General features: G+C 38.4%; 2 protein-coding genes across 3 annotated transcripts in view; one reads left to right on the top strand and one right to left on the bottom strand.

Moving 5' to 3' along the window:
• vps53 (VPS53 subunit of GARP complex) overlaps positions 1 to 7557 on the bottom strand; it is a 31017-nt gene extending 23460 nt beyond the window's left edge. Inside the window, exons 1-4 of the mRNA XM_017694880.2 lie at positions 7408 to 7557; positions 6725 to 6805; positions 5476 to 5525; positions 5286 to 5352 (exon numbers count right to left, since the gene is read on the bottom strand). Of these exons, the coding sequence (XP_017550369.1) occupies positions 5286 to 5352; positions 5476 to 5525; positions 6725 to 6805; positions 7408 to 7494 (285 nt within the window). The 5' untranslated portion in view covers positions 7495 to 7557. The remainder of the gene's footprint in view (positions 1 to 5285; positions 5353 to 5475; positions 5526 to 6724; positions 6806 to 7407) is intronic.
• Positions 7558 to 8378: 821 nt separating this feature from the next.
• Positions 8379 to 15055, top strand: slc35f2l (info solute carrier family 35 member F2, like). Of its 2 annotated transcripts, none has more exons than XM_017694756.2 (8): positions 8379 to 8519; positions 8872 to 9043; positions 9928 to 10055; positions 10181 to 10340; positions 12041 to 12197; positions 13017 to 13069; positions 13229 to 13383; positions 14195 to 15055. In XM_017694756.2, exons 1-8 carry the CDS (start codon positions 8499 to 8501, stop codon positions 14465 to 14467), a joined length of 1119 nt encoding a protein of 372 aa, XP_017550245.1. In that variant the 5' UTR covers positions 8379 to 8498; the 3' UTR covers positions 14468 to 15055. The 2 variants fall into 2 exon arrangements, with proteins under 2 accessions (XP_017550245.1, XP_017550244.2); XM_017694755.2 differs by having other exon boundaries at positions 8868 to 9043.
• Positions 15056 to 20375: the final 5320 nt, after the last annotated feature.

Here is a 20375-nt window from a genome sequence, read left to right as displayed (position 1 = left end):
CACCAATTTCCAGAAGAATACCAAGAAGAAAGACAGAAAACCACATAAGCAGTAAACTTTCCATCCTGTGTGTAGATTAAATATTTATGCTACATTCTTGGGGAGGTTCCTTCGCAGCATTCCTAATAAGCAGCTCCAGATGCCAAAAACTACATGAGACATCCTGATCCCAACTGGCTCCCTGACAGCCATAAAACTCTCATCTGAGCCCCCACCCCCCATCCCATCTGGGAACACAATATGGCAGGCTTTTATATGGAATTTTTAGCTGCATCAAAGAAAATAATATACATTACAGTAATGGCTGGGCTAGACGAAGGGAAAGCGATGAGGATGACCCAGTACTCTCATAATTGGCACCAAATGTTTTGGGCCTTTGTTGATTTTCTGCTCTCTTCAAATGTTGCATAAGTTTCAGCATATTGTAAAACAATTTTCCACATCAGCAAATAGTCCACAAAGCAATGGGGGCATATCACACGGGCTATAACTTTGTCCTTGAAGGAGACATAACAAGCAAAACTGCATTTTCCTTGCCAGTTCATGAATGTTACTTGTCACTGTATCTGGGGCAGTCATGGGCTGGAGGTTAGGGAGCGGGCCCTGTGACCAGAAGGTTCGATCCCCAGTGCCAACAGTCCATAACTGAGGCGTCCTTGAGCAAGGCACCAAACCCCCGAATGCTCCCCGGGTGCTGTGGATAGGGCTGCCCACTGCTCGGGGCAAGTGTGCTCACTGCCCTCTAGTGTTTGTGTGCTCACTAGTGTGTATGTGGTGTTTCACTTCATGGATGGGTTAAATGCGGAGGTGAAATTTCCCCATTTGTGGGATTAAAAAGTGCCTCTTAATCTACCATTGAGAAATTGTGAAATGTGCACTTCTGTGATTGTGAAAGCATGTGATTATGAACACGGTTAAGATTTGCTGTTTGATGCTGCATCAGTTCAAGCAAGCATCCTGCCCCACTCCAATAAACATACTCGCTCACCCAGCATTCATACTTTCGCAGCTGCCTCCTCACATACACATGTCTTTTCAGAACAGGACAGTGTAAAACATCCATGTAACGTCACAAATCAATGTAACGTCACAAAATTACATTTCTGCGTTATGGACTGATTGAGCAGAGTCGCTTATTGTTGTTAACAGGCTTTCTGTGGGCTAATTTAACTATAATCTGTCCTCACTAGGGTAAACTGAGCACATAACTAAGCTGTCAGACTACAGAAATGTTTAGAGACAGGATTTAAGCTTAACTGTAACAAACTGTAACATCTAATGTACAGAATAAAGTCAGGTCCATAAGTATTTGTACATTGTACAGACCACAGCACAGCGTCAGACAATTAACAGGTCAAAATTTACATATAAATCAGGTGAACAGTGTAAGAATCACAACCTTTCCCATACATAACCAACCAAGGTCCAAAGTGCAGAAAAAGGTCCAAACAGCTCTCACAAAGCTGAGAGTATGCACTTGGAGGTCATGCCTATAATTTAACTTCTTAAATTTTAACTCCAGTATGCTGTGGGAGATGGCTAAAATGTATGTTACAGAATATCTGTATTTAATCTTGAGAGATGCTACAAAACAAATTTTAACCTCCTTCAGCTTCATGCAAACATTGCACAACAATGAAAACCACATTAACACTAACTAGTATTATCTTATTATTACATTAGCCTTACCAAAACAACATTTGCGTTATCTAATGGAAAATTAGAAAACAAAAGCTATTTAAAATAATACTTACAAGTTCACATCAAACAGTGCTGTGTAATCACATGCTTAGCTGACATATACTCATGATTTTGTGACTGCATCTGGCTCTCAGCATAAACAAGCTTAAAAAGTCAAACATGTATAGTCTTTCTGTACTCTCTCTCACTATAGCCATTGTTGAGTCCTTCTACACAGCATACTGACCATATATCTAAACCTGTCTCCTCCACCGACACAGCCAGTGAGAGCACTGATCTCCATCACACAAAGGAATTTTCTTTACAATGGAGTAAATGGTGGGGTAAAACAGATCACAAAATAACTGAATTTAGGCTTTATTTACTTTATATTTTTTTGCAGTTATCAGGGAATAATATTTAATTAAAAGAGAGATCAAAATATTACTCAGGAAAATAGCTCTGCAAGCCTTTAACACAAAAAAGTACAGCTACAGGGGAAGCCTTTGAAATTCAACAGATAAAACAAAAGATTTCTCCAAAACAAGGCACTGGGCACTGAACCAAAGTTTTCCTGGGGTGCACAGCTACCCATTCCTGTCAGAGAGTGAATCCACTCAGCAGGCAGACAATAGGAGTTTTTTTCAGATTTTTCTCCATAAGGCATTTAAACAGGGCGAACATCTGTGGCATGACCGCAGTACAATGCAGGAGATGCTACTTATCTTGTCTTCAGCTCCAACTCACCATCAAAGAGCACTCACTGACTCACTCTCAACCTAAATGGACAAATTGTTTCCCTAATGCAGAATGCCAACTTTTGCCCTTTAAAAAAATACAAGAGGGAGTCTGAGAACACTCTAAAAGCATACATTCTCCACCACCTCCACACAGCTAGGATTATCATCATGCATGCCCCCGAGACCACGCTTCAGAAGCAGATGTCTCCACCCTAATGATAAACACTACTTAGACTAAACAAAGGACAAGCGGTGTGTTTTCCAATCTATGCACTCTCCTCCAACAGCCCCTAGCCCCTACATCTGTAGCCCACACCTCATTGTATTTTCATCTGCAGAAAGGATTTTTTTTGCCTTGTGGAAACATCTCAGAAGGCTACAGGCCTTGAAGCTCCAAGCCCTGGTCCAGAGAACCAGCCCAGCCACAAGCACTTTCCACATACCAGAGTAAACGGGATAACAGGGGACCACCAGACCCTTCTAAACCCTTGCTAGCCCTGACTCATACCTCACAATCAGGTGTCACATTTCACCTCTGCCTGCCGTCCTGATTGAGCATGGATCTGTGTTGAATCAAGGTTTTCCACCAGCTCCAAGAAGCAGCAGGACACCAAACCACAATGTGGAATGAAACCATAGTGGAGAACAGGGAAATCCAGGGGAATGTGTCTTCTCTTCCAAAGCAAGAGGGAGACAGCCTGAGGCTGGGTATGTGACAACTATGACTAATCCTAGCCTGTTCCACAGTAGTGAAATGGATGAACAACACAAGTGACAGCATGGACAATTATTAAATGTCACTGACAATCTGGTGTACAAATTACTGAGACTGGGTTTGCTGTTGATTAGCAAGACCTAACAGGTTAAGCAGTGAAGCTGGAAGAGATTTGTGTCTGAACAGGCAGAAGGGGCAGCCCACAGATTCTGGTGCCACATCCATCACCACAGCTTCAAACAAGAGCAGCTTTCTTCATTCACATGCTGATGCCTTAGAGCAAAGCTCACTAATTCATCTTCCTCCTGTCCCAACAGCAAACCTTCAGATCATACAAACATGACATCCCTTCCATAAACCCTCTCAAATGAGAATGCTAAAAGAACATATTAACAAAAGGAACAGTCATTTCAAAGCATAACATAACAGATTCAGATTCAATATTTATTGGCAATATTTATGACCACAACAAGAAATTTTACAATACAGGATTTTAAAAATCTTAAACATGAGACCCCATATATAATGACATTTTTCACCAATTTTTCTGTCCTTGACCGTCATCGGACAGCAAAGTCCCCACTCTACACGATCTGCCCTGAATTAAACACTTTCAGATTATGACCGAACAAGAGTTTCGAACAGTGGCTCCAATTCCCAAAACATCGTGGGAGTTGCTAGCAAATAAACGTGACATTAGATCTAAACAAACATGGCAGATGACAGCACGGCTATTACTATGCTGGTGGTGTGTGCTTTCTGCACAGAAAAAGCCAAGCAGAAGAAAAAAATGTGGATAAAACTAACACTGAAAATAAGGGGTCAGCAACATGTATACATGCTGCAACGTAAGCTTGAAATGAATACACACATTCACACATACATACATGTCTGTCAGGCACAATGTCAACAGGACGTTTCACACCAGAGAATCGGCGTCCACCCCACACTACAGAACACGTATGTTCATAAGTATTAAACATGTTTAATATTTACAATCGGGGTAGCCCAAAGTGGACAGGGGGTAGTAAAGATTGGATTATAGACACCCCACACCACAGGGAAATCTGGGAAGATCATTGTTTAAGATCACCCTGATGTCAGGAGATCTTTTGCGATTACAGGGAGGAGTGAATCAGCCTCAAATTGGTAGTGTGGGAAACAAAGAACAAGGACAACAAAGAAAAACAAGGACAATAAATACATGCAACAAACATAAAGCTCATAAGAACCCATAAGAACTACTGCCTTGTAATCGAAATTAAATCAGAGATGCATCTAAATACTATATCAATCTAAATATATTACCCTAGAAATACAAATCTAAAAAATATAATAAAGATCTTTTTTAAATGACGTAAGTGAACATTAGACCAAAGGTTCTCAGCCATCAGCTATTTATTATTAGAAAGCTAAAAGGAAAACAAAAATAAACTTTTTTGCTTAAAAATTTCAAAAAGATTTTTGGGCAATTTTCAACAGCGTGATGCTTAAGCGGCAATCCTCACAGTATGCAACATATGTAACTGAACATAAAATATTAACAGATCAGGATTAAGTAAACTGTTTTCTACTAGAAAACAAGGAGAATGGTAACAAATTAAGTATAATTTTCTGCATTGCATTTGTCGTCCTTTTTTACGGTCCAGAATGAACAACTAAACATATTTTGTGTGAGGCAAGGGTCAAGAAACAGTTGAAGCTGCTCTGTACACCACTGTTACACAGCTTCTATTAATCTTACTTACTGTTTTAAAACAATTTAAAATTTCAAAAAGTCTATTTTTTTTTTTCTTCATTGATTTTTATTACAAAGTACAGCTGACAGACCACTACGGACCACCCCCAATACTGGCCAAAGGACCAAAAGCGGGGGCTTCACAGCCCAAGGGTTGAGAAACCCTTCGTTAGACTACACCTCCCTAAAGCTCCATTTTGCAAACTGCCTGTCCTTACACATCACAAAAAAGAACAGTCTGTGGCTGGTTGTTTTGCATATCAGTCAACAGCCCATCATCTCAAAGCGGCCAGTTCTTGGCCACATTAATGGACACAAATACACCAGACTCTTCGGAAATGAACTGGCATGAACAAAAAAAAAAAAAAATCTTGTTTGCGAGACCATGGAAAGGTGGACTGAAGACACTCACCTGCCTGCCATCCTGTCCCACATTAGTCTGTCCCCTCACCACTGTCCTGATGTTATCATCCAGACGCCTGATCAAATAAAATAACAAAAAATAATAAATAAAAACTTTCAGGCCTCTGGTGTGAGAATCACTTGTATAGAGTGTGTGCACATTATGTCAGAACATTTTTTGTGCCAGATGAAAATCTCACCTGATTTTCAGGCGAATCTTGTTCACCACTTCGTCTATGTTTGCCAGTGACTGTTAACAGAAAGATGTAATGTATATTCTAACTTGCAGCAGAACAAAAACTCTTTTGAAGTTCCCTCCTAATTTTTAATGGACTCCTACTGAAGGGCAATAGCGCTGCCTAGTGGTAAAAAAAAAGAAATGATGGCAAAATGAAAAGTAAAATATGTAATATTAATCACAGGGGTTCTGTGGGCCAAGTTTAAAGAAAAAGGGGCTTAGCACAACATGGTCAATCAAATGCTTATTGTAAAAATTATTACTGTGCTCTGCCCCTAAACCTTTGATATTTTACATTTTAAAAAATTAAAATATAATTTAAGTTCTACTAAAGCCTAAGGTGTGAAATACAGGGGGTCCTGGTATCTGGTATGTCCTCTTGGACACCCTGAATGTCTCCAAATCAATATTCTGGGTGGTCTCTGACATTGAACTAATGAACTCATGCTGTACATTACTGAAAAATATGACATTATGTTGTATATTATGGAAAAATTGATGCTCAAATATAAATTCGGAGAAAGGTCACTGTTAAGCCTACTTCAACCACAAAACGGTGAGGCATTCTTCAAATCTTTATTAACAGAGATGTAACATTGGTGGTGCTAGCAAACTGGTTTACCCAGTCAGTCCTTCATAATCAAACAACTGTAATTTTGCCTGGAATACCTCTGGAAAACTTTACAATAATCCACAGCATTCTTGTGAGTCTGAAAACTTGCCCAATTTCCCAAGATACTGGTGGAAAGAGTGAATTGTTACACATTTCTCAAGCTGCAGACAAAAGAGAAGATGTGTAGGATCTCAATTAAAGTGTGGGGGACTGCATTACTAAACTAAAAAAAAAGAGCATTTCCTAAGAAGGAACTGTTAAAAAACAAAAAGAAACATTTTTAGTCACTGAAGTTACATCAGTGCTGCTATGCATAGTGAGTTAGCAGCCATCGAAAGATGGAGCAGCCAGCTACCATGGGACCACCTGAATACCAAAGCATGGTCTGTACTGTTGCCCATAATACAAAACTGAAAGCAAAATAATAATACACAAAAGTAGCTACTTGTATTCCGAGATTTACCCCTAAAAATGTAATTCACTCTATGAAACCATTGTGTTCAAGCATTACGTTTACAAAACTGACAACACGCGACAATATTTTCCTTTTTCGTTCAGGATGTCATTTAGACCCATTTGAAACCATCACTTGATCTACCTGCTCAGTAGGAAACAAAGTGTTGATGTATTCAACAGCATTGAAGTCTGGCCGATCAAGGGGATCTTGACTGGGGAAAACCTAAAATGAAGAGATAACAAGGAAAAAAGAAGCTGGAGCTAAATTGCCTTTTCACTAAACAGACCACTGAATATATGAAAACACATAAACAACATAACGTCAAGTGCAACCAGAGCAATGAGGTGTGCCTCGCTAATATAGCTGTTAAACTGTCAAGAGTAATGGCAGCATTATTTCACCTTTTAGTGTTGTCTTCAAACTCCTGGTCCACCCTTTTTTTATTTATTGATAAATTAACAGCTACGAAATGCAATGACAGTCATTTACGTTTAACGTTAGCAGACATGGTACCAAGCTAGTTAGCTATCAGGCTAGTCACTTAACCTATCCATCAACTAACTGTTAACGCTACAGACAGCGAACAATGGCAAACGTTAACGCTAAATAACTAACGTTACGCGTTTTATTTGGTCCTTTGTTAAAAATGCTGATTAATACAATTCATGAAATGTCAATTCAAGAAGTTTCTACTTAAACTGACAGACAGAAGCTAATAGCTATCTTAGCCCCTGACAGGCTAGCGCGCTAACGTTAACTACGCACCGCAAACCGTGAGAAAAATAAACAATAACTAACTGCTTTCTCAAATAACAGCTAACTACCTGTTCAATGGCCACTCGCACTTCAGGAGAAAGGTGTAAAATTGCATCCAAATCCTCCACGAACTCAAATTCGTCCTCCTCCATCATTGCAGCAGCCGGCTGACTGGGAGCTGTGACTGTAGCAGCTCGGAACCTGCAACAACACCCAGCCCAGCCGTTACTGCCACCCACTGCACTGGAGCTCTGCGGGTAACTCACCTACACAGGTCCACAGAGCATAATTATGAAATCTGAGCTGCAAAAACATCCCATGAGCTCAAGATATGAAGAAAACCAATGCCTTTACATACATCTGTGTGTTCAGTCTACAACACCTTAGCTCCACTCATTGACTGCTTTGTGAATGATAAATACTGCAGTCAGAACTGAGATCATTTACATACAATGGACTGAAAGGCACAGTAACTAAACTGCTGGTTTAATTATGAGGATAAATATAGGCTGGAAAATTGTCAAGTTGATTGAATTACGAATAAATAAAACCCCACAAAGCCCTTAGTGGATCTCAGGGGGAAAACAGTGATGGGTAGCATCTACTTACATGTACTTAATAATATTTGGATGGAATTGTCACTTTGTTTTAGACCAAAAATAGAAGTATAGAGCCTAACAGACTTCAGTTTCTGTGCTGATCAATAATGGATGTAATAAGAAGTTTCACAGTTGTTTCAGAAGGAACTCAGTACTTAAGTAACTCTTTTAAAGTGTGATTTTACACCTCTACTCAAGTTATGTTACTTTTTGGAAAGGTACTTTTAATTTTACTCGTCTCATTATTTCCAAAGTAATAAGAGTGTGAGGCCTATAGCAGTCTATGCACTTTTGTTACATAGTAGACTTCACTGTCACCTGGAACCATAAAACGTGCTTTGTCTCTCTCTGTCGTCCTTGTGGCCAAATTGTTTCACAAATTGTAAATGATTGACCCCAGTTAGTTAAGACGTAACATTTGAAGCAATGTTCCCAGAGACTTCAAGCAGATCACTTCAGAGGGCGATGACTGACACAGAGCAGGAGAAATCCAGCAGGATGAGCCTCGACCAAAGAGAAACACTTTGTGGAAAAGTTTCAAGACAACTCCAGCGCTTCAAATGGAGAGATATTTTCACATGGTGAGTGAAAAAATGCCGTCTTACTACATGGGATGCATCTTTTCCTTCATTCCTCAGTATGCTCAGGACAATTCAGGGGCTACATTAGGTTCTTGCAAAGTATGTATAAATAAAAATCAGTAAAGTTAAATCCTAAATGACCGGTTTCCTAGACCCAAGTTCAGCCTTAAACCTACATTAATATTGACTTTAAGTACTGAATGAACATTAGCGCTGCAATTTAGCCCAAGGTTAGCCTTAATCCATGTCCAGGAAAGCAGTCTACAGAGCTGAAGCCTCATTTAAAGCTATTCAGATGTTCACTTAGCAGTGCATATTTTACTAGATATTTCTGCACATTTGTCCTAGGCAGCTTCTGAAAACACTGTTGATGGGTCAGGGTCTGTCAGCGCTGATCTGTGGCACTGCAGTGACCTCTCAGTTTCTGGCCTCGGTCTACCACCTGGATTTACCGATGCTACAGAGTTTCATCAACTACACCCTTCTGTTCCTCTCCTACACTACAGCACTGCTTTTCAGAACAGGTCACTTTACTTTCTCATCCAATATGCTGATGATATTCCGTTATATTCCAAAGTTTGGACACACCTGGACAATGTTTTGCTAAAATAAATTAAGACACCAGCTGCAGAGATCACACTTCTGCACATTTTAATGCATAATTACTGTTTATTTGTTAAAAATACTGGGTAACATACTGGGTAAAAAATAAACTATAAAATTGGATTGTGCAAAACTTATGGAACATTTTATATTTAAAATTTTATTATAAAGTAAAGGGAATTGTGCACTAATATTTTCAGGAACATAACATACTTAGGCTTATTTCCTGCAGAGGATGTGGTAACGTATAGAAATGTGAAAAACAGTGTAATTTGATCAGGGGTATTCAAGCATATACATGTGATTGTACAATACTGTTCAAAGCCTGGATTCACTGTATTCAATAATATAAAGCCAGTTTTGCTGCAGATGCATGTGAATTATGTCTAATATGATGCCACTACTCTACTACTTTACTGCTTAAAAATTTGAAGAAAGCTATAACTAATATAAAATATAATTTAGATCTGCCGGGAAGATGAACATAGCTGTACATTATTCTAACATGACTCCAAAACATTGACAACGAACATAATTATCACCCAAAAAACCTCATTTTTGAAAAGGTGTGATCAAATCTAAGGCGGATTACTTCACAACATTACTATAAACAGATCATTCCAGTATATTGTTTATCATTTAATGTCTTGCTGTTCCTTTTTTTCAGTTTACATTCTATAAGTTATCACTCAATTATTAACATGATAAGTGATTCCAAGCTTTAGAACAGTAATGGGTGCTGTAATGAATGCCTCTTCATTTTCTTCCACAATGTAACATCCAGAATGCTTCTCTTTTAATGTAGGTGATGGAAATATTTTGCAGATATTAAAGAAAAAATGGTGGAAGTACATCTTGCTGGGTCTGGCAGATGTGGAGGCAAATTACGCTGTTGTGAAAGCGTACCAGTACACCACGTTAACCAGTGTGCAGGTGAAAGCCTTTCCTATAGAGCTGAATGGAAGTAATGTCACAATTCACTTACAACTTATTCCATTTGTGTGTGTGAAATATAAGCAAGAGTTTGTGACTAACATGACTACTTTACTGTGTTTCAGCTCTTGGACTGCTTTATCATCCCAGTGCTCATGATCCTGTCCTGGTTCTTCCTGAAGGCGCGCTACAGAATAATTCACTATGTGGCTGTATGTGTGTGTTTGGCTGGTGTGGGAGCCATGGTTGGAGCTGATCTCCTCGCAGGCCGGGACCAAGGGTCAAGTGAGGACACATTGTTTTACTACTGATAAAAAGATCCAGTCATTGCTTAGCAACGTTGTTATTGTTAACACTTTGACAATAACAACACAACTTCATCATTTGGTTTAATTTACTTATTAGTTAAAATGACTAATTCAAATTTAGTAACACATACTATAACTTGTATAACTCTGTATAAGTCATTAAGGTAAATCTAGTTAGGATCACTTCATTTGGATAAGTCTTTCAGACTGAATATTATTCCCTTTGGGTCATATCACACTCTAATAAATGTGATGGTTGGATGCATTTTACATGGTTTTGTTCTTCTCACCATGATGGTGTTTTGTTTTCAGGTTTACCATTTTAGATTATCATCATGAATGCCTCTAAAACTGCAAATGTACATTAAGCTATTAATCCTCACAATATGACTATGAGTCCTCAGAAGTGGATGATTCTAGTCTTATCTAAGACATTTGCTTGTTACAGTAAGAACCAGCCCATTTAGTTGCAAAATATTTTACACAAGAAAGAATATTTGACAAGTTTATGTAAGTCATTCAAAGATAAGCAGAACTTGAAAATGTAGGGTACTTTCAGCTCAGTGGAAGGAATTTATCATTAATGGGCTATTTGGGTTAAACTTACTTGGTGCAAAAGTGTGGATCAGTGAAAACTAGAAAGTAATCATAACTCATATATGAAGTTATTTAATATTTTACCTGTTAAGTATTGACTTCAATAAGTTTGCATGTTTTTTAAAGTAAAGTCAACTAGTTTAAGTTTACAGTGTAGATTTTATTTTTAAAAAGTTTTTGCTATATGAGTAACAATATGTTAACAGGACACTCCAGCCAAAATAAAAAATATGACTATAGCTACATCTGTTGTAATCATGCTTACTCACTACATACAGTGGTGCCACAGAAGTTGTCAAAGTGAGAAATTTCAGTTTAAAAACTTGGAAGACCCCCTTCTGATGATAACATATTCTAAAGGTGGAAGGAACCTGAAAAATGACAACTGTTTGAGGTGGATTTCTGAGGGTGGGACATTTTGAAACACAGAAGGAAAGCAGCTAGGTTGCTGAATATTTTTTTGCATCCGCAAAACTGTAGTGACTTTCATCAGTTCAGTTAGTGGAGAAAATGGATCATGCAAACAACAGAAATAAGAGTAAACTCTAGTTTTGCCCTTTTATACTGAAAGGTGTAACATTTTTCACACAGTATTGAAAAATATTAAATTGATGCCTAGAATACACCCTGTGAGTACATGTTCTCTAAGTACACAGAAACCACTGTCAGTGATCAAAACTATGCATCTGGGTGTGTCCTATTATTTTTACATTATTTATAGCTCAGTGGCACTGCTTTATAAGATCACGATTTAGGACATCTGGCCCTCAGAATTGAAAACTGTTTGGAACCTAAAAATATGTGTATCAACACGTCTAATTAAAAGGCAGTGTCAGTAAACCAATTGAATTCATTTCAGTTGTACTGTCATTATACCAAGACACCAGAATGAAAAGCCTTCATACAGCTCTCATTGGTGCAAGGCATACACAATAATACACAAAACAAAAGAGCAATGAAGCAGGATGGGACAGTGCACACAAATACTGAAGTGATGATGAAGCCCTTGACATTCTACTTTAGTCCATTGTAAGGAACTGAAACAAACATTTTCACCATATTTCACCTCTGTGCCAACAGCCGGTAACATCCTGCTGGGAGACGGCCTGGTTATCCTCAGTGCCACTCTGTATGCTGTGTCCAACGTGTGTCAGGAGTACACGGTGAAGAACCAAAGCAGGGTGGAGTTTCTGGGCATGCTGGGCCTGTTTGGGACACTGATCAGTGGCATACAGCTGTGAGACTTATTTAGGTGTATATCTGTTTGCGTGTCATAGTACATGTTGTGCATCTTTTCAGTCATTCATGAAGAAACTACTGCATCCAATCATGTTATATAAGACAGTAGGCCTGAATATGATGTCTAATTTTAAACAGTGGACACAGCAAACATACTTAAACCTTTCAAACTCCATTTATTTGACTTATTTAGGCTTCTTAAGGCTATGAAACTAATATAGGTGTTATGTTGTTATAAGAGTGTGATAATTCCTTGGTATTTAAGGAGTTACACATTGTAATTAACTCCTTAAACTCTATGGAACCTGTAAATTGGCCCAAAATTGTACTTACCTATTACTTCATAGTAATTAATAAATGATAAGTAAGATTAGCTAAGCAACAAGATTAATAATTGAATAATAAGCATATGGTTTAAAATATTTAATGGTTCAAATTGCACGTTTTACTGGTCTTCTATGTGAAAATAAGTAATATCATCAACACACAACATATTTTTGCACATTTTGATGAGCAATTACTGTTTATTTGCTGAATTTAACATATGAAGGAAAAATATAAAGTAGTTGTGGCTTATGGAAAGTTATGGCACATTTCATATTTTATGTTTTATTTTTTCAAATATGTTAAAGTCAGCAAATAAATAGAAATAAATAGAAAATGTCCATTAAAATGTGCACAAAAATGCCACATTTAGATATGTCCTCTGTGGTGAATATGTTCACTAATGTTTACTTAAAAAATCAACAAAACATGTAATTTGACCAGGAGTGATCAAACGTTTGTATACGACGGTATGTTCCCTTTTTCATTACAGTGCTGTTTTAGAGCATGTGCAGCTGGCAAGTATTCAGTGGACATGGCAAATCGGTAAGCGTTCTACATTGACTGATTAAGCGTAATCTATTATTTTCGTGTCATCATAAGCAAGAAACCCGTCTTATAATGTCATTCTATGTTTTAAATTTGTCCTACAAATTTAAAACTAATGGTTTGGTTGGTTTGGTTGGTGTTCTCTTCTCTTCTCAGCTGTAGTACTGAGTGGGTTTACTCTGTGCATGTACACACTCTACAGCTGCATGCCCATGGTGATGAAGCTGACCAGCGCTACAGCTGTAAACCTCTCTCTGCTCACTGCTGACCTGTTCAGTCTGTTCTGTGGCCTGTTCCTTTTCCAGTACTCAGTAAGTGGAGGGTAAATCTGACACCTATAAATAGTAATCTTGATGAGGGCAATTGTTTTTACTGATGGAAGGATCAATATACATTCTGTGTAGTATGTAAGACTGAACAGTCTTAAGTGAAGGTCTCATATCAGTGTCAGATCATCGTGACCTGTCAACGGTTGATTATTTTGTTAATGTATAAGCTTTCTTCTGAATGTCTTCTCAAAGGACACACCCAGCTTAGCAGCATTGCATAATAGGAAGAGCTAACGGGTGGAACTGGACTGAAAAATTGGGGAAACAATTTTTTGCTGTGTTTGAAAGGGTCAAAACCACAGCTGAAGTGATTATATACCCAAAATCAGAAGCACTGTGTAATTAAATGATTGACTGTAAATTGAATGACTAGTAAATGATATCACACAAAAAGGCCGCCCACAAATCAGAACAATCGAATAAAACTATTAAGCAGATCAGTAATAAAAAAATAAAAAAGTAGGGTAAGAAAAAAGGTCAAATAAAAAAACTCTAAGACAATAATATAGCAAATAAACGACACCAAGAAAAAATAGCACCTATTATTTTTATTGTTAATGTTAAGAAATTTAAAGTTTCATATTGGTGAGTGACACCAGTGATTGGAGGTTTACAGTCTATATATTACAGTGAAAGAGTGTATAAGCGGTCGGGATATTTTCCTCTTTAAAAAATTTACTCCCGTACAAGTGATCTAAACAGTGAACAGGTCATAGCCATTGTGGGCTGTTTTCTGCATGTGCCAATACAAATGAACACACTGACCTCAGTTCTATGCCTGGTTCCTTCTCAGTTCTCAGGACTCTACATTGTGTCGTTAGTGGTGATCACCGTGGGCTTCATCATGTTCAATGCCGTCCCTACACCAAACTCAAGTCCTGAATCAGTGAGTGGAGAGGGAGGGTATGACAACCAGGCTGCAGATTTTGATGAGGAGGGACGAATGGGCTCTGCAGTTGAGGTTACCAGTGAGCATCAAGAGAAAGAGAAAGAGACTGATTCCAGAGGAAGAAAACACCCATCAGAAAACAGAGAATGTGTTGTTATAAGCAGTGCTGAGCTGTAGATCACAAATGTCAAAGATTTAAACTGTGGATTAAACAACATTCACAGTGGATATGTTTACTGATTATGACATCACCACCATCAGTAAAAACTGACCAATATCTGAATATTCACACTAGAATATTCTAGAATACTAGAACACTAGATGTGTTGAAGTAACAACTTTGATGCTGGCATCTTGTAAATGTTTAAAAGCGTTGGGTAACACTTGCTACATCACACTGATATAACCACGCCATGAACATGTAATGGCAGATGTTACACGCTGTCATGAGTTGTCATGTTCAGTAATATAAAAGGGTCATATTACTGGCATCGGCTATTGAGAGTTTTGAGAGACAACATAAGGTTGAGAGATTTTGAGAGAACTTGACAGATGTTATAATGTTTGGTGTCTTAATGGCTAAATATAGCCCACTTAGCAAAAGCTCGCATGTGACATAAGCTTTCATGATGAAATGTATGCAATTGTCATGACTGTTAATGGTGATTGTGTTATGATGCTGTTGTTTTACTGGATGGATTGATTATGTCAATATCATGTAGTATGGTTCAAGTAAAATATTACTCTGTGTTGTCATCCTTAAAATCACTCATTTCAATCTGATGAAAAACATGGAAAAACAAACTATGTGAAATTTGAGGTACTGTGTCAAAATCTTAAAAGTGGAAATATGCTGCAAAAATATACTTGAGTGAAGGTAAAAAAAAAGTCTCCTCATTTAAACATACTTATGAAGACGTGAAGAAATCTTTTTTCACTGCCCCTTTCAATAGAAACAAATTTATGCAGGTGCTTCGTATAACTTTCTGACATTTAATTGGAGGATTTTTTACCCATTTTGCAGAATTCCTTCAACTGTGCAATGACTGAGAGATTTCTTGCGTGTGCAGCCCTTTTAAATTCCCCCCTCAGCATTTGAGTTAAGGGATTCAGATCTGGGCTGTTAGTAGGCCATAACATAACCCCCAGTTTCTTCATTTTGAGCCTTGCCTTGGTAGATTTACTTGTATGTTTACACGACTTTACATGAAGACATCACATCTGCATATCTAAATATGTCAAAGTCTGAACTTTCCATGGGGCGTACTCTCTCCTTCACACAACTGTACAAAGTACAAAGTAAATCGGTTATAATTAATAGGGCATGCCTTACCTTTTTTAAATAATAAAGTAGCTTTAATGTGGGGTATGAGCTGATACTTACACACACTTGTTTAAAGTAAAATAATACTTGAATAAAGTACAAATCAAGAGCTAGAAAGTACAGTTACTCAACCCAGTGAATGCATTGCTTTGACATTTGGAATCATTAATGATAGCATTTGTTTAGGAAACACACTAAAGAACACACTTCTTTATGACCCTCAGTCACTTACAGTGTTGTGCATCGCATTAGTGTACTGCAATAAATGTGGTTACAATCAGAGTGGACCTTGAAACCACTATTTCAGTGATATGGTGTGATATGCGAGCCTATGTGCTCTAACTGCTATTGGTTCAACTATTAGACTGTGTTGCCATCACAGTTTTAAGTCCTGCTAGTGCGGCTTTACTGCTACTACTTTACTAAGTGGCTGTGCGTGATTGCGTTTGTGTGGTCAGTGTGGAAGAGTGAAGAAAAGAGATTTGCAGTTGATGCACCTACGGCAGCTGAGCTCCTCCGGTCTTTTACTTTTATCACCAGCTGGATATGACCTAAAATATCTTAGAGGAACTGATGATAGACCTTCACTTGACTGCATCTAATGTAAATCATGGAAACAGGACTACTGAAAATATGGGTATTACTGTTGTTACTGTTATTAGTATTATTTAAGTGCTGACAAGGGACACTATATGGATAGTGTCTCTCCAGAATGTCCTGTCTTCTGTTTCGGTCTTCAGGCTTCATAATGAATGGCTTTGTTCATGATTCCTCTGATTCTATCCTTCCAAACATAATTGTCTTTTCCATTGAACTGGTTCTTCTCGTGATATGTCAAAAATCAGAAAGCTTCAGTTTGGTTAACTAGGCATTACATGAGAGGTGAAACTTGATTGGGTAAAGAAGCCATTATTTTTTTGCCTTCAGAGGTGCTCTCCAATGTCTTCACCAGCACCAAGCCATGGATATTTTCCTGGTTGCAAGCATTTTGTTTTGACTTCCTTCTTGAATTCTTTGTCCTTTTTAATTATCTAGCATGCATCAGCAATGATATGTGTTCCTCTGATACCCTTTCCTGGCTCCTGCTTCACGTTTGGCAGTTCTCTTTCAAAATAAGGCTTATTGCGTTGCATATTGTCTGTGTTCAATGACGTAGAATAAGCTCTTCCAATATGCCGGCTATTTGCTGGCATAATCTGGTCAGTACTTTAACAGAAACCTCTTCAGAATCTTGAACTATTTTCATTGAAATTGTTGATTCCTGCAACTTTCTTTTTTGGCAGTGATCTCAGGCTCTGTCTGACTTCGTCTTCTAGCACTGCAGGATTTTCTGTGTAGCTGATCTCAACAAAAGTGTCTTGGCAACAGCCATCTTTTTGCGGGACTCTTTTGTGTATCCCTTCCATCTTTGTTAGACTTTTCTTCAGTTACTGATAACTTGCCCATTGACTTTTCTTAGCATACTCGAGGCTGAAATTTATTTGTCAACTTGCGTGCCTGTTTGTTGAAGTACTGGTTCTTGTCCTTTCAGGCAACTCTGTGGAAACCAGTTCCCTTAAAAGATTGTTATCCTTCTTGGTTTTGGCTTCTCTTTTTGCAGTTTCTACTGTATCATCTGACACCCACTTTCATTTTTGCCCTTTTTCATAACTTTTATCTTTGATGACCTCTTTGAATTCTATCCATAGCTCATCTGGCTCTCTATCAGGTATGTCTAGTATCTGAAATGTTGTCCAGTTCATATTTTGGAAAGTCTGATTGCTTCTCAGCTTCAGCTGGAGCTCATCTGTAAATGACTAATCCAAATATAGTCCAAACGTTCATCTATGTGGTAAAGTTTTGTTTCTTGCTGTGTAGATGTACGCCCTGAGGGGATCCAAGCTCTGACAGAGAGAGAAATGGTCAATAGTTAACCAGAATTAGAGCAAACTATCTTGGATAAAGAATAACCTAAACAGGTTTGTTCATGTGAGAAAAAGGTTTAGACTGTTAGAGCTAGACTCTGCAGGAAGGTAGATCTCCCAGACCAGGATGGGTGACCAATGGTCTAAAGCATTTAGAAGAACATCAAAACTGCTCTGAAACAACACTTATTGTGAAAAGCACAGTACAAAACAATGCTGCATAAAAAGGAAATGAAGAAGCAAGCAAGCAAGCAAGCAAAATTTATTTATATAGCGCTTTTTACAACAGGTGTTGTCACAAAGCAGCTTTACAGAACAATCAGTATTCCAGAGAGAAGAGAAAAGAAGAAAGAAAATCCGGGTCCGAGCCCCCATGAGCAAGCCAGCGGCGACGGTGGCAAGGAAAAACTCCCTAAAAGAGGAAGAAACCTTGAGAGGAACCAAGACTCAGAAGGGGAACCCATCCTCCTATGGTCGACACCGGACAGCAAACATTATTAGTATGAAGTATTATAGTAAAGTGGGAAAAGAAAGAGAGAGATCTGAGGGTGAGGACTGCACAGCGCTGTACAGCAAGAAGCTCAGTGGTGGTCAAACCGGTCCAGAAGGCTGGTGAGCAGCGGCACCAATCAAGGCAGTAGAGGCAACAGCATCAGGCGCACAGGATGGGCAGCTGATCAGCTCGGCAGAGAAAGGAGAAGAAAAAACAGAGTTAGTACTGTAAAGAGTGGCTGACCACAGATTACAGTAAAACAGAGCAGTGTAGACTCCAGCAGGTCTAGACCTGACAGGGAAGACTAGTCACCAAATGCTTGACTGTACAAATAAGTTTTTAGCCTAGACTTAAAGATTGGGGCTGTGTCTGCTTCCCGAACATTGGCAGGAAGATTATTCCAGAGCTGGGGGGCTTTGTATGAGAAAGCTCTCCCCCCTGATGTAGATTTATTAATTCTAGGTACCAGTAGTAAGCCAGCACCTTGTGATCTAAGTAGGCGTGATGGTTCATAGTGGGAGAGGAGCTCACTCAGGTACTGAGGGGCGAGCCCGTTTAGAGCTTTATAAGTCAGTAATAGAATTTTATAATCAATGCGAAATTTAACTGGTAACCAGTGCAGGGCTGATAAAACTGGACTAATATGGTCAAACTTCCTAGTTCTTGTGAGGACTCTGGTTGCAGCGTTCTGGACTAGCTGAAGCTTGTTAAGGCTTTTGCTGGGACATCCAGACAGCAGGGCATTACAATAATCTAGCCTTGAAGTGATAAATGCATGAACTAGCTTTTCTGCATCCTGTAGAGATAATGAATTTCTTAATTTAGCAATATTGCGGAGATGCAGGAAGGCTGTTCTAGTGATATTAGATATATGTGTGTCGAAGGAGAGATCAGCGTCTATCATGACACCAAGATTTTTAACAGATAGGCTTGATGAAACTGAGAGATTGTTAAGTTTTAGTGTTGAGTTAGACAGTCTGTTTCTGGCTAATTTTGGACCAAGAAGCAGGACCTCTGTTTTATCTGAGTTAAGTAAAAATTATTTGACATCCAATCTTTTATGTCTTTTATACAGTCCTCAATCTTGCCAAGTTTAATTTTATCATCCGGTTTACTTGATATATATAACTGGGTGTCATCTGCATAACAGTGGAAATTTATGCCGTGTTTACTGATAATGGTGCCTAGTGGTAGCATATATATTGTAAATAATATAGGTCCTAAAACAGAGCCTTGTGGAACACCATAAATTACTTTTGCACGAACAGATGATTCACCCTTTACATTAACAAACTGATATCGATCGGTGAGGTAGGACCTGAACCAGGAAAGAGCTGTTCCTGTTACCCCTACAAGGTTTAGGGATAGCGTGGTCTATTGTGTCGAATGCTGCACTAAGGTCAAGGAGGACTAACAACGACACATTTCCTTGGTCCGTGAATAATAGAAGATCATTTATAATTTTTACTAATGCTGTTTCTGTACTATGATGTGGCCTAAAACCAGACTGAAATTTTTCGTGTAGATTATTCCTATGCAAATAAGGGCTTAATTGTTTTGCTACCACTTTTTCCAGGATCTTAGATATGAAGGGGAGATTTGAGATGGGTCTATAATTTGATAGTTCACAGGGATCGAGGTTAGCTTTCTTAATCAGCGGTCTAATTACTGCAAGTTTAAAAGTTTAAAAGAACCATCCATCTAATTACTGCAAGTTTAAAAGTTTAAAAGAACCATCCATCAAATTCAGCAGATGTCAAGGGCTTGTCTTTTGCTGATGAATTTCCTTTATGTCATATACCATCCACAGGCAGTGGAATTTCTATGGTGAAATGTGAATCAAAATAGAGGTGGGCAATGTGACCACATTTACCAGGATACATCACAGTATTATCTTTTAAAGAACAGTGAACTGCTGCATGTTTCATTACAGAGAGCACAATTAGTCCTGTTTAATTTGATTGAATGTGGTGCAAAATGAGAAACACTGAATAAAATCATGGTACTCACAATTTTTATAGTGTTTTTCAAATGTGGCACGGCTGGCTCATTTTCCTTTGTTCCACTTTGTCAAACATCAGAAAAATACTAAACCCGGTGATGCGTATTGCAGGGGTTAGCAACTCAAATGTTGAGAAGAGCCATTTGTCCTTTTAACAAAAATCTAACCACATTGAGAATATGTCTCAGTATGTGCCAACACCCTAGTATAGGCTAAAAAGTATGAGATAATTAAAAATGCAGTTTTTCCTTTGCTCAGCTACAGACAATTTTCTCACCTCCAGCAGGAAACTTTTCTGCAGAACTGGAAGTTTCTTGTAAAGTGTCTCTCAATGTTCGAAGTTTTATGAGGCTGTAGTCAGC

This window comes from Pygocentrus nattereri, chromosome 17, assembly GCF_015220715.1.
Source record: "Pygocentrus nattereri isolate fPygNat1 chromosome 17, fPygNat1.pri, whole genome shotgun sequence".
Classification (NCBI taxonomy): Eukaryota; Metazoa; Chordata; class Actinopteri; order Characiformes; family Serrasalmidae; genus Pygocentrus; species Pygocentrus nattereri.
Note: the sequence above shows the minus strand (reverse complement) of the source record. Positions and strands in the feature narration are given on the sequence as shown.